The sequence below is a fragment of the Rhagoletis pomonella genome, unplaced genomic scaffold (assembly GCF_013731165.1).
Source record: "Rhagoletis pomonella isolate Grant_MI unplaced genomic scaffold, Rhpom_1.0 Rhpom_scaffold_00002, whole genome shotgun sequence".
NCBI lineage: Eukaryota > Metazoa > Arthropoda > Insecta > Diptera > Tephritidae > Rhagoletis > Rhagoletis pomonella.
In genome coordinates, this window is record NW_023458556.1 from 10393189 (window position 1) to 10405700 (window position 12512).

Sequence of the window (12512 nt, forward strand, 5' to 3'; positions counted from 1 at the left end):
TTTTTTTCAAATTCTCTCAGATATCTAAGCATCCGCCAATCTCATTCTAAGTGAGTACGAAAAAATAGGAAAAATGTTTTACTGGAATTTGGTTATCTCTCTTGATAATTAACTGCCTCAAATTCTCTAGGAGATACTGAGTGCATTACTCTTTACTCACCCTCGTTCGGGGAGCGGCCCTGCCTTTTCCACTCTCCAATGTCACACGGCGCACGTGCGTCACTTCCAATCCAGTATGCGGCAACTTTAATTATTCGCAAAGTAGAAAAGCTTCACTTGCAGTTGGAATAAAGCTCAGCGCAAGTTGAATACAATGCAAAAAATTTCCATCTCTCTGATATTTACTTATTTTTACTGTCCATGGTCATGGCTGCCAGCAGCTCAATGGAAGTCGTGTTATGACGAACGCACTCACTCTGTACCCACAACGAGCCATCAACCACACGGAATTTATCATCAGCATTTGTGACACACCGGTTGAGGGTGAATGCAACTCTTCATTAGAGGTACTTCTTCATAAATATTTATGTATATAAATACATATATAAATGGGTGTTGGTTGAAGCTTAGCGTATCCATTGACAAGTTATTATTCATGACAATATGCAGCGAACGAATCAGCATCACTGGCAGGTAGAGTGGCAGCGTCCGAATTATGCTCCGATCGGAGTACATCTACTCCTATTTCTGCGCCGATTTTTTTAACATTGATATTCGGATTTTCAGTTACTACACTTTCGAAGAACTAAATATAGCTTGACGTTTTGCCAATTTAGTGGATCTAGCGACTTAACCTTTTGCTTCTCACATTTTAAGCGCCATAAATCAAACTTTAAATTTGAGCACAAAATTTTTAATTATGCCTTATACGTATTATGTGTTTCATAAAAAAAAAATGTATTTCAGTACGAAATTTTCTATTAAATCCGATTTCTATCCGACTTTGGTGTAAATGAAATGTATACATACTCTTATACTTACCCTTAGAGCTCAGCCCAGTGTCACAGAGTCCAAAACTACAAAGAACATAGAAATAAAGAAGTCAAACACCCCATTTCTCTTCTGCTTTCCTTTTATTTCTCGTGGCAACCCTGCCATCCATTATATAAGCTCTCTTGCCATGAGCTTTTTGCTTACAAACTAAAACATACGTTTAGGCTGAATACACTTCGCTCACGTTCATCAAAAGTGTATTAACTCAAAAATTTTCATTTTTGAATTTATAAAATTTTGTTGTATTTTTTTTGCAAAACACCAGCTTCACTATATGATTAGCATAAGCTCAACAACGCTATTTTGAGTTTTCTGACAAAGGGAAAATTTTCATTTTTTGAGAGAGTACTATTCGTCTATTACGTTCCGTAATATTGCGAACCCCTCGAAAATTTTTGCTTGCAAAGCTGGTCTAAGGACAACTGCCGGACATATGACTCACCACTCTTAATAATTTGCCCTGAAATCATTTAATCATTTGGATCAAACCTGGAATGAATCGATTGATTGAGGAGTGTTTTTGAACCAAATTAATGCCTTAGCCCGCGATGACGGTGATTTTTAGAAATTTGTAATAGCTCAAGTGGTTTACGGGTGTTTTGGAAATATACCTACATATATGCCAACATTGATCAGCTATTGCATCAGTCGCTCACTGATGATCTTGGGTCACATCATTCATTCCTCCCTCAAAAAGTTTCATATGCATTTGTATCTTTCTGCTCTGACTTATTGCAGTAAAAATTTTGAAAGCTCTTGCTACACTCTAACAAGTTCCTGTAAATAGCCTTCCAGTTCCGTATCCCGCTTACACAATTCGTTGTATGGCACACTTCGTGGCCTGCCGTCGTTTTCACTTACCTGGTTGAAAACCATTTTAAACAAAAGATGCGTTGTGTTTTTGATAATTTTCCACAAATCGTTCTGGGGAACGAAAAACGACACCAAAGATGGCACAACGCCAAAACCGGTTTGTCTTCAAACCAAATTTGACAAGAGATGACGGAAAATCGTTCCACATTACATCTTATTTACATACTTACCACACTCTGCAACAATTCAAATCAAAGACCTTTTCTTAATTTGATACTTCTTCTTTTACGTCGACTGACGTTTTTTATTTATTTATTATTGTTATTTTGTATAATATTTCTTACTATGTACTCATTATTCAGTTCAACCGGACCGACTTATCTTAATTATTTGTGACCGAATTTACTTGTTTCAAACACTAAGACAGAGTTTCTAATTTATTTAATGAATAGAAAATATTATCTGGAATATAATCAAAAAAAAAATATCAAGCAAAAACTTTAATGGAATTATATTTGCATCTAAGACGTCTAGTCTTTTAAATACATAAAAAAAATGCTTTTATTTAGACGGTAGTTATTTAAAAAATCTCAAATCTAAAATTAAATAAAAGCCCCAAAATCGTTGGATGGCGAAACACAATTTGTTGGGTGAAAAAAAAACAAGTGTTTTTTTTCTGTTTTTAATTTTCAACCGTAAAAATTAATTTTATTTTAAAAGCGTACTATTTACAAAAGGTAACTAAATTAATTAAATATAGAAAATGGCGGCTTGTGCGTTGGATGCGTAAACCACGACCACCGCACACTACAACTGTCCGTCCATCCGTCCTCGCGTCTCGCTTGACTCTATGTTTAGCCAAATTTTGTAGGCATACTTAAGTAATTATGTACGTGGACTTGCTAAGAGACGCATTCTGTATTTTCCGTATTTCAATGCTTTATCATTTGTGACGTGCGTGACACTTTACGCAAAATACATTTGTTAGGAAACAATAATTACAGTTATAGGTCATGTATGTATGTATGCATGAATGTTAATATTTAGGATTTGCAAATTTTTTTATTGTATTACATTAGTGTGTGTTTATGTGTAAATATGTAGGTTTCAGTATTTTGTGTATACATATGTAGGGTCTAGCTTCATTTGGAGCTTTTACTTCTTTTTGTTTTGTTTTTTTTTTTTTTTTTTGTCTACTATTCCTCTCTCGTCCTTTCCTAGCTAGTTGGGTGGGGCAAAACGTTTAGATTCTCAAACTTCTTCACAAATACTAATACGGGCTAGTACGCTTATACATATTTATGTATGTTCTAATGTCTGTTTGTAGTTAGGTTATATATGTATGTAGATCCAATTGCGGATATTCAGCGAAAACAAAAACTCGATTTAACATTGGGAAAGGGCTTTTCGCTATTGAAAAGGACCACTCCTCCTTCATTGTTTTCGGTCGCTCTCTCTCTCTATCGACTTAATTTTTGCGATTTCGGTGTTGTTTTTGTTGTTTGTGTTGCTTTTGTTGCGACTGATGCTGCTGCTGCTGTTGTTGCTGTTGCTGTTGCTGTTGATGTTGGTTATGATGGTGGTGGTGATGGTGTGACGTCGACTGGCAGTGCGCGTGCTTGCAGCTGTCCGCGCTGCGCAGCACCTCAGCATACGACATCTCCAGATTCTTCAATTGATTGAGTTCCATGGACAGAAAGCTTGGCCGATATTCTAGATTACTTAAATCCAATTCACGAGCCCGCAGCGTGGACTGAGTGGCGGCGGCGGCGGCGGCGGCAGGCGAATTCAAGCTCCGATTGTAAATGACCATCGAGCTGCCGTTCCATTCGTAGCGTGCGCGTGAGGAGCGTGGCTGTTCGGCGCCGGTGCTCGCCAGTGGCGATTGCACATAGGGGCGCACATCGCGTCGTTTCTTGCCACTGGCGACGAAAAAGCGCGGCGGCGATGGCAGCGTGGCTGGCGACTCGGAGCGATCACCGCTAAAGTTGCGGTTCTTGCGACGGTTCTTCTTCTTTATACCCACGCCAACTGACAGGTATTCGAGCGGCTCACGCTTAAGTGGTGTCAGAACGCGGCCATTTTCGACAATTGGCGAGTTGGCGCCAACAACCAGTGTGGTGATGGAGGTGCCCACATGCATGGGTGGCTGATTCTCTTGATTCTTCTCGATGATGTGCTTCTTGGCGGTCTTACGCTCCAACTTTGTTATGCACTCGGACATGGCGAACGATTGTTCGGAAACCGCAGACGAAATGACGCTCTGTGCATCGTCAGCGAAATCGATTGGCAGCTCTTCATTGGCAGGCGTCACTGGCGGCACCTTGGCGACGTTGCTAGCGCTAACTGCTACGGGCTCCGAGTCGTCGAGCAAAGGCAATTTCTCACCCTCTTCCTTATTAGTGGCCGCCTTCTTCAAAACAGCAAATATCTCTTTGAATAGTTCCTTATACTCCGGTCGATTGCGGAAATGCGATTCAATGGGACTGGCGTCATCATAAATGCTGAACTTGCACACCTCGCCATCGCCGATGGTGCACAAGAATGACCCAGGCCGATTCTCTGTCTGCGTGCACTTGTTGCTCGTTTCGTCGGCATAGCCAGAAGATGAAGTCTCCGCCTCTGAGTACTCAGTGGGTGTGCGACCACGCATGTCCTTTGTGCTGTTCATAGTTGCTTTGCCAGTGCTTTCGTTAGCGCAGATTTGCGCACCTGAATCGTCGCCATTTGGCACACTGCCATTGGAGCTGTAACCGCCCACAGCGCCACCGCTGTCATCGGCTACAGCCTCATCCGCAACGTACGATGGCGTATGAGAAGACTTTTGTGACTGACTAAACTCGCCGGATGACTGAAACTCGTCGGCCAATGACATGCCATCACCACCACTGCCACTGCCGCCACCCGAGCCAATGCCAACGCCACCTGTAGTGTTATTTTTGCGTGCAATAGCGGAGCATTGCACCTCGAGGAGAGCTTCGTATTTCTCCACAAGCTCGCGATACGGATTGGGACTGCCAGGAATGTTCAAATCCAAAGTGTCGTTAATGCGAGAAGAGACCTGAAAAACGGTGTTGGACAAACGGGGTTGTGATATAGTTAATAGGCAGCCTTGGCATTACAGGTAAGTAACTTTGAAAATTTTTTTTTTGGTACTAAACAAGCATTTTTTTATTTTCGTGAAGAAAAGTTAAGGAAAAGTGGAAAGCGTTTATGAGGAAATACGTATGCGGGTAGGAGTAAAATTTGAGTAAATAATAGCACGGTTGCATATGCAGAATCACAGTCTCAACAATAGCAACAACAAACAATACAAATTAACAAATAATAACAGATACTTGGAAGAACAGATTATTTAGGAGCTGCATGCACAAGTAAGAATAAACAAAAAAGCGATAAATGAGTTACCCCAAAAAATTTTAAAATTTTATAAAATTTATTTAGGTACACTTAAGGGGCCAAACGGCTAGAAAATAGTTCTGCGTTTTAGTTAGCGATTTCTCTCGAAAACTTCACGACGTAGAAATAAAAAAATATAAATTATGAATTTAAAATGTTTTTTTTTAATAAAATTATCACAAAACCGTTCCAATAGTTAAATTAAAAATAAATTTTACATGTTTTATTTATAACAAACGTTTCAATACTTATTTCAAAAAAAGAACAGAAATTCAGAACACAAGACCCGTACTGTGTGGAGAGTTAAAGGCTTAGGGCCGTTTTCTCAACTAGATTTTAAAATTTAGCTGCCCTTCAAATATATTTTTTTAGTAGAACCAGATTTGTGTTTAAAGGGTAAATAAATTTTAAAACCTAATTGAGAAAGGGACGCTTAAAGAAGTAAAACTGAATAAGGGTTAAAAGTGTATGTATGTATGTGTATGTGTTTATATGTATTAACCCAAATTAAATGTTTGACCCAAATATGGTTGTTATTTTTTCATGCAATTATCAATGTTAATGTCGCCTTTTTCATAGTAGGATTAGCTTTATATGGAACTCTTGTAATATGAACAGTTAGAAATGTTTGAAGTGTTTTTAGGAACTCGCCGAGGCTTAGCAGCCTTTTAGCTGTGTAAATGTGTGGCATAAATTTGCGAGGACTTTGGCAAGAATTGCAATCGCAGCATCACTCAGCAGAAGCTGACAAATGAACCTACCCAGACTTAACAGCATTCGGTAGACATTAGCGGCTGTTAATAACGGCCCCATTTTCTATGTACTATTTTTTTAAGGACAATGTAATGAAGGTGGTAAGGTATTAGTTCAACGGTGGAAAGTAGACATGTGTGGTCTTGCGTTCTCGCTGTCTTCTTACTTAACTAATAGCAACAAAAATAAATACATATGTATGTAGATACATAATTTAATTTCTCATTATAAATTACATGTGTACTTGTACATATGCATGTATGTATGTATGTATGCAATGGGCCAATTAAACATGGGATTGATATTTCTGTTTAATTTTCAGTAATTTTCTTACAATTTACAACTAAAACTATGGCGGGCGCTACACTACAAGAAACGACTCTTGGCACTATTGAATTTTTCGTGGTGGTTCCAGTAAGTGTTTTTTTTTTTTCACCGATTGTTTGCTGGGCACATGCGCACATTCTCATAAATGGAATGTTTGTATGTAAATAAGTAAATTGTGTAAGTACTTGTACAGTTTTCTTGCAAAAAGGAATAGTTTTTCAAATCGGCTTGAACATTACTATGATTAAATATTTAGTAAATTATTTTAGTTAATACGAAAAGTTAGGAAACATCGGCAATTATTAACAGTATTCACTTAGACTAACCGCCAAGCGGTAACTTTTAACAAACTTAAATTAAATTGGCTTAATTACAATTTTAAATTCTATATTTTAGTTACATATATCAAGAGTATATATGTATATGTATAAGGGTGGTCCTTAAAAATATCAATATCGTAGAGTACTCCTTTATTTTTCTCTACGTACAAAATAAAGACATCCAAGAAAATTTACAAATTTTTAATTTGGACAGCTATAAATCAGCAAGTTTATAATTTTTTCGATTTTTACAAAATTGAAAATTTTTTTAAACCATCCTAGCGACCTCAGAAAAGTTGTTTAAAAATTTTTAATTGCCTTGCATATCTTTATTTTGTAGGTAGAAAAAAATGCAGGCGTGTCCAATGCAAAATTTAAATGTTGATATTGTTAAGGACCACCCTAATTGGTATGTATGTATGTACAGGAAGTCGATTTCATTTCTTAAATTCGTCGCATGATTTCGTATACACATATGCTAGTATGTAAGTTTGTCTGTAAAGTAGGTATGTAGTTGTTTTGTAATGTTTGCCTTCATTCTGATTTTTTATTTTTTATTTTTTTTATGTGTATTGTACGTAGCTGCTTGATGCTCCGCATTTCAAAATGTCAATGCGAAGTCTTCATCATCTGGTATGGAACTAATCAGACGGCAAATGAATAAGGCGGGCCATTGCAGACATTTCGCAATCCAACATAAAATATTGAATTTTCTCATAGTCTTCTGCCAATGTTTCAGAAATATTGTATCTAATGAGTTTGACAACTGATCTTGCAGGTACATTTTGTTGGCATTTGAGCTGCAAATCGGACAAACCGTCGTTTTGTCAGCCTTGAATTAGAAATCAAAGAAAACAAAAAAACCAAAATAGAAAAACAACAAAAAACAGCCGAAAACACAGAAATAGAAATATTAAAAAAAAAAATAACAGTGTTTCATTTTCTTATGGTGTAAAAGTGTTGGTGAAACATACGCACACACATGTTAACAAAAAAAAAAAAAAAATGGTTCGAAAAAATAAACAAATATGTAGTTAAATTAATGCCGCCCAGTAGTACATTAGATGAAGTATGTATGTAAAAAGGGTTTGTGCAAATAAAGCCTGCGCAAACTCACACAAAATCAGGGGATTAAACAATTAAAATATGAAAAATTAGCACAACACACATGTACATACACATACATATACACACTTAAATAAATATAGATACATGTTTTGAAAAACACAGAGCAAAACAGTAAAACACAAATTCGGTACCAGAAAGGAAAACAAAGAGTAAGTAACTAAATGATTAATGCTACGTTCACACAAAATTGGAAATTATTTAATTTAAGACCCACTTGCGATTAATGGGGCAAGTACCGATGGCAACCGAACTTCAGTTGCGTTGCCAGTGGCTGAAATGGCAACTGGTTGCCGCGTAATTTTTTGTTGTAAAAACTTTTGAACAAAGCATTGCCTCCGCACTCAAAAGTTACAAAGGTAACGACCTTACAGCAGGGTTAATAAGAACACATACATATACTTTACCTTACCTTACCGCGGCGTGTGAAACGGCTAATAAGAGAAGCTTTAACTTTTATGAACTTAATATTTTAGTGTAATTTTTTCCATTTAAATAAATTTTAAAGCTTTTATTTATATATAAAAAAAAAATCTTTCTTATGTTAAAAACTTGTTTATTTTTTTTTTTTAAATTGTTAAGTTCTTGAAATACATGGGTCACTAAAAAAATAAAAAATAAATGTCTCGTTCAAAATGGTCTTATTGGTTTTCAAAATATTCTTCAGCATGATTTATAAACTTTTGCATATGCTCAAACCTATTGGTAAAGCATTTTTCTCACACTGAAGTCGGTACCCCAAAAATATGGTTTTCGAATGCTTTAACAGCTTCCTCTGGTGATAAAAATCAAAGCCGCGAAGTTTGTCGTTGACGTACGGAACAAAAATACATTACATTAGCTACCAAATAAGGACTTTACGGCAGATTATCTTTCGATTCCATATTTTGAGTGCTTAAAAAATCATTTCTTGGACGAGGAGTATGAGGACTCGAATTTGCTTGACCAAAGACCATTCGTCGTTTTTCTTTGTTTTTCCTCCATTCGTCCAAACCCAAACATTTGTTTAGAAGTGCTTGTTCTGCGAACAAATTTTTTATTTTTTTTTTCTTATTTTGAAAGATGAGTGGAGGAACATTTTTTGGGCAATTGCCACATGATGTGGAGTGTAAATTCTTAGGGCTTCTCCAATCTCACTATACTACATAACACGACGATCTTCCATTATCGTCCTGCGATGTTTGTCAGCGAGCGAAAAACGACCACGCCGAATGCAGAACACTGGCCCTTGCACGTGTTTCATCACCAAAAATTCAAAAAAAGATAAACGATGCACTGTTGCTGTGTTAATCTATTTCGAATGTTATAAACTATCATCGCACGAAAACGTTTTTTTTTTTTACATATTCAGTTTTTCTTCTACTTGAGACTTTGAAGTAACTGTAAGCAACACAAAGATCACTCGTACTTTAAAACGTTCTGAGCATGTTAATGTTTAAAACTGTCAAATTTTACAACGCAAAGGTCAGATCGACTCAACTTACATTGGTTTTGAACATTCTATAGACTATTTTAGTGACCCTCGTAAACAAATATATTAGATTAAAACATTCTTTTCCTAAATTAAAAAAAAAAAAACTTCTATCAAAAATTGGAAAAAATAACATTAAAATATTTTTAAATAACCCCTAAACCGTAAAAAGATTAAAAATTCATATTTGAGCTTTAGAGTGAAGCCAAGGATTTTCTTACATCTAAAAGTTATTAAACCATTTTTTTTCTTAGAATTACTATAAATTATTATTTTTAATGAATCAAAAAATTCAAATTTAATGCGGATGTAATCATAAAAGTGTGAACGTAGCATTACAGGGTATTTAGAGCGCCATATTAAGTTTTTAATTACATGCATCGGTATGAATGTAAGATTATACGAAATTATGCAAACAATGAATAGAAGAGAGTGATGAATCGATTGCTTATTTCAAACTAAATATCATTTTATTCATATAAAAATTGTAAATGTTTTGCATTTGATGACAATGAATGAATCGACTACAAACTAAAAACATATGTATGCAATCATGTAAAACTAAGTTATGTATGTATATAAAAATAATACCATTAGTAGCATCTCAGGTTGATAAATAGCACAGTTTTCAGAAAAATAAGAGTGGACTGCCTGTCCGTGTGTGTATAAGTTAAAAAATAATTTGCTCTTAACAAATTTGGCAAGAAAGTGTTACACTTAGAGTATTATCGAAAAATTCCAATTAAATTAATTAAAAAAAAAAAAATCAAGAAAGTTTGTTTTTTTTATTTTAATAATTTTGCCTTCTTGTTCCGCTATTTTTCTAGGAAGCACAGAAAAAACACAGCTATGAAAAGCGGCGTTGATGTTGTCGCGGTTTGGTGACAAAAAAAAAAATAAAAATATGAAAATTGCACTTGATGTATTTAAGTAGTTGGCAAAGGGTTGAGGGCAATTTAGGGCACTTTGTATGTTGGTAAATGATTGTGTGTGTGTATGTGAATTAGTGAAAGTTGTGCGTTTATTGTTTAAACATTTGAATTTGAAAACAGTTTTTTTTGTTTTTTGTGTTGTAGCTAACAAAACTATTAATGCGACACAATTTTGCACAGCGCTTGCGCAGCATCAACCTCAGCCTCACCACCATCAAATGCATCAATGCAAGTGTCATAAGCCGCGCATTATGTCAAAGAGTAGATTCTTGAAATAGAAACAATTTCTCACCTTAATCGATACACCCGGACGATAGGCGGCCTGTGAGCATTCGCTGGCATTATCGAGCAAACTTTGCTCCTCATCCTCGTGGTACTCTTCCGTGGGGGCCAACGATGACTGCTCGTCGCCGATGGTGCCGCGCTCCTCAACCACGCGCAAGCAACGGCTGCACATTTTACCTTGCCTGTAAAATGAAGTCGAGAAAGCAAATAATTTAATACACAAAAAATATAAACAAAATGTGTAGTCGCGCACTAACCGCACTTCATCCAATATGGACAGCTCCTCCTGCATGGAGCGCATTTCCTCATTTGGACTGTTGTTCGCCAAGCGGCTCTGCAACGTCTGATTCTCTTGTACTGCAAAGGGCGCGTAAAATGAACGAAAATAATTTAGAAAAAAAAGTTTTAATTACTTATGGCCATCAGTTGCTCCTCCAACTCAGTGCAACGCTGCTGCTCGGCCACGAAAGCCTTCTTCGTCATCTCCAAATCGGTGACGAGCTTAATAATCTCCTCGCTGTCCTCAGCGCCGCACACCAAATCGCTCAGAGCCAACGAATTGTTTTGGCTGTGGCTGTGGCTGTGGCTGGTGCCGATGCTGGTCGAGTTGACTTTACTGTCCAGCGACGCTGCGGAGGCGAAAGCAAAACTGCAGCTCTCAGGCGCAGTGGTGTTGGCTTCGAAACCCAGCTACAAAACGGTTCACCCACATTATAAGTAAGTACATATAAGCAACGGCACATGCAAATTTGAAAAAAAAAAACAGCTTACCACTTCCCCACTGCTGCCATCACCATTGCTTGTTGCATTTGCCTCTTCGGCTGCGACACCATTCCGCGCTCCATTGCTTCTGTTCAGCTCGTTGGCCGCACCCGCGGCATTGCGTTTCTCATTGGCACTGCTGAGGCGCTCGTTTTTTCGCCGCTCCATGGAGAGCACTTGCCGCAGCTCTTCCAACTGCTTGTTGAGCTCATCTTGACGCGCCTCAAGCGTTTCGATGTTTTGCACAAGTCTGTGGAAAATATGAAAGATTAAAAGAAAAATTTTTGCGCAAGTAAATGCCGGCGCTACTATCTAACGATAATTGACTGCCAACTTACGTCTTTATATGCTTCTTGTCGGATGTGTTCTCGGCGGTCAGCCGCTGGTTGGCGCGCTCCAAATCCTGTATGCCAATGTCCAGTTGCTCGTACACCTTCAGGCGCGTATCGTTGACCTCGCGCAGTGCGTTTGTGTGTTTCTTCAAGTACTGCGTGTTTAAAACAAAAGAACAAAAACAACAAAAATAGCAACAATTACAAATCGATTCCGAAAATTTAAATTTAATTGATTTAAGAGGCGCGATTCGGGAATGCGGTTGGCTATTTTTGCACCTCGGCGCTGCGCAATTTGGCGCGAGAGTGCGGAAGTCGCCACCACGAACCCCTGCAGCAGCAGCAGCCGCGCCTTCAAAGCGTGTTCACGCGCACTTGACGTGCTGCTTCGCGGCCCGGCAGCTGCGGCATGCCACAGGCGTTCGTGCGTTAAATGGGTCAGTTGCACTTTTTCTTTGATTTGCTTTTGGCATTCGATATGTAAGAGCTAAAGCAAATAATTAAAACAAATAAAAACATTTGTACATTTGTAATCCAAATGTGGCGGGTAACAACAACAACAAAACCAGCACTTACATTGGCCAAAGCAAGAAACGAAAACTATGTACACTCAATTGTTAAGTGGAAATATTTTGTGAATTTGTTGAGCAAAGACTTTTCTTTCCACACGAGTGCCGCTGGCAAACCTCTACCAGGTATATACACACAAATGCAAGCACAAACAAGCGGTAAATATATATTGACAAGAAATCGAAAAAGTTTCGTGTCTGGTGAAATTTAGTGTAACTGTTAAAAAAAGCAGCAAACCCCAACGGCAGCACCTCCAGCATCTTTCGCGTCAACTGTGGCAAAATAACCACACAAATCCACCGACGAAATGCTGGAAAGCAGTTACGCCTGATTGAGTTGCAACATTTGCTGCTATCGGCACTGCAATAGACTGCTGGAAGAACGCCTCAGCAGCTGCAACGTCTGTTGCTTGCAATATTTGGGCCGCTGA

At 37.7% G+C, this 12512-nt stretch overlaps 1 protein-coding gene across 2 annotated transcripts in view; it reads right to left on the bottom strand.

Moving 5' to 3' along the window:
* Positions 1 to 2979: 2979 nt before the first annotated feature.
* Positions 2980 to 12512, bottom strand: part of LOC118733046 — a 66004-nt gene continuing 56471 nt past the window's right edge. For both annotated transcript variants that reach the window (XM_036462221.1, XM_036462220.1), the window contains exons 3-8: positions 11519 to 11667; positions 11190 to 11430; positions 10832 to 11108; positions 10676 to 10775; positions 10426 to 10600; positions 2980 to 4867 (exon numbers count right to left, since the gene is read on the bottom strand). In XM_036462221.1, the coding sequence (XP_036318114.1) occupies positions 3275 to 4867; positions 10426 to 10600; positions 10676 to 10775; positions 10832 to 11108; positions 11190 to 11430; positions 11519 to 11667 (2535 nt within the window). In that variant the 3' untranslated portion in view covers positions 2980 to 3274. The remainder of the gene's footprint in view (positions 4868 to 10425; positions 10601 to 10675; positions 10776 to 10831; positions 11109 to 11189; positions 11431 to 11518; positions 11668 to 12512) is intronic.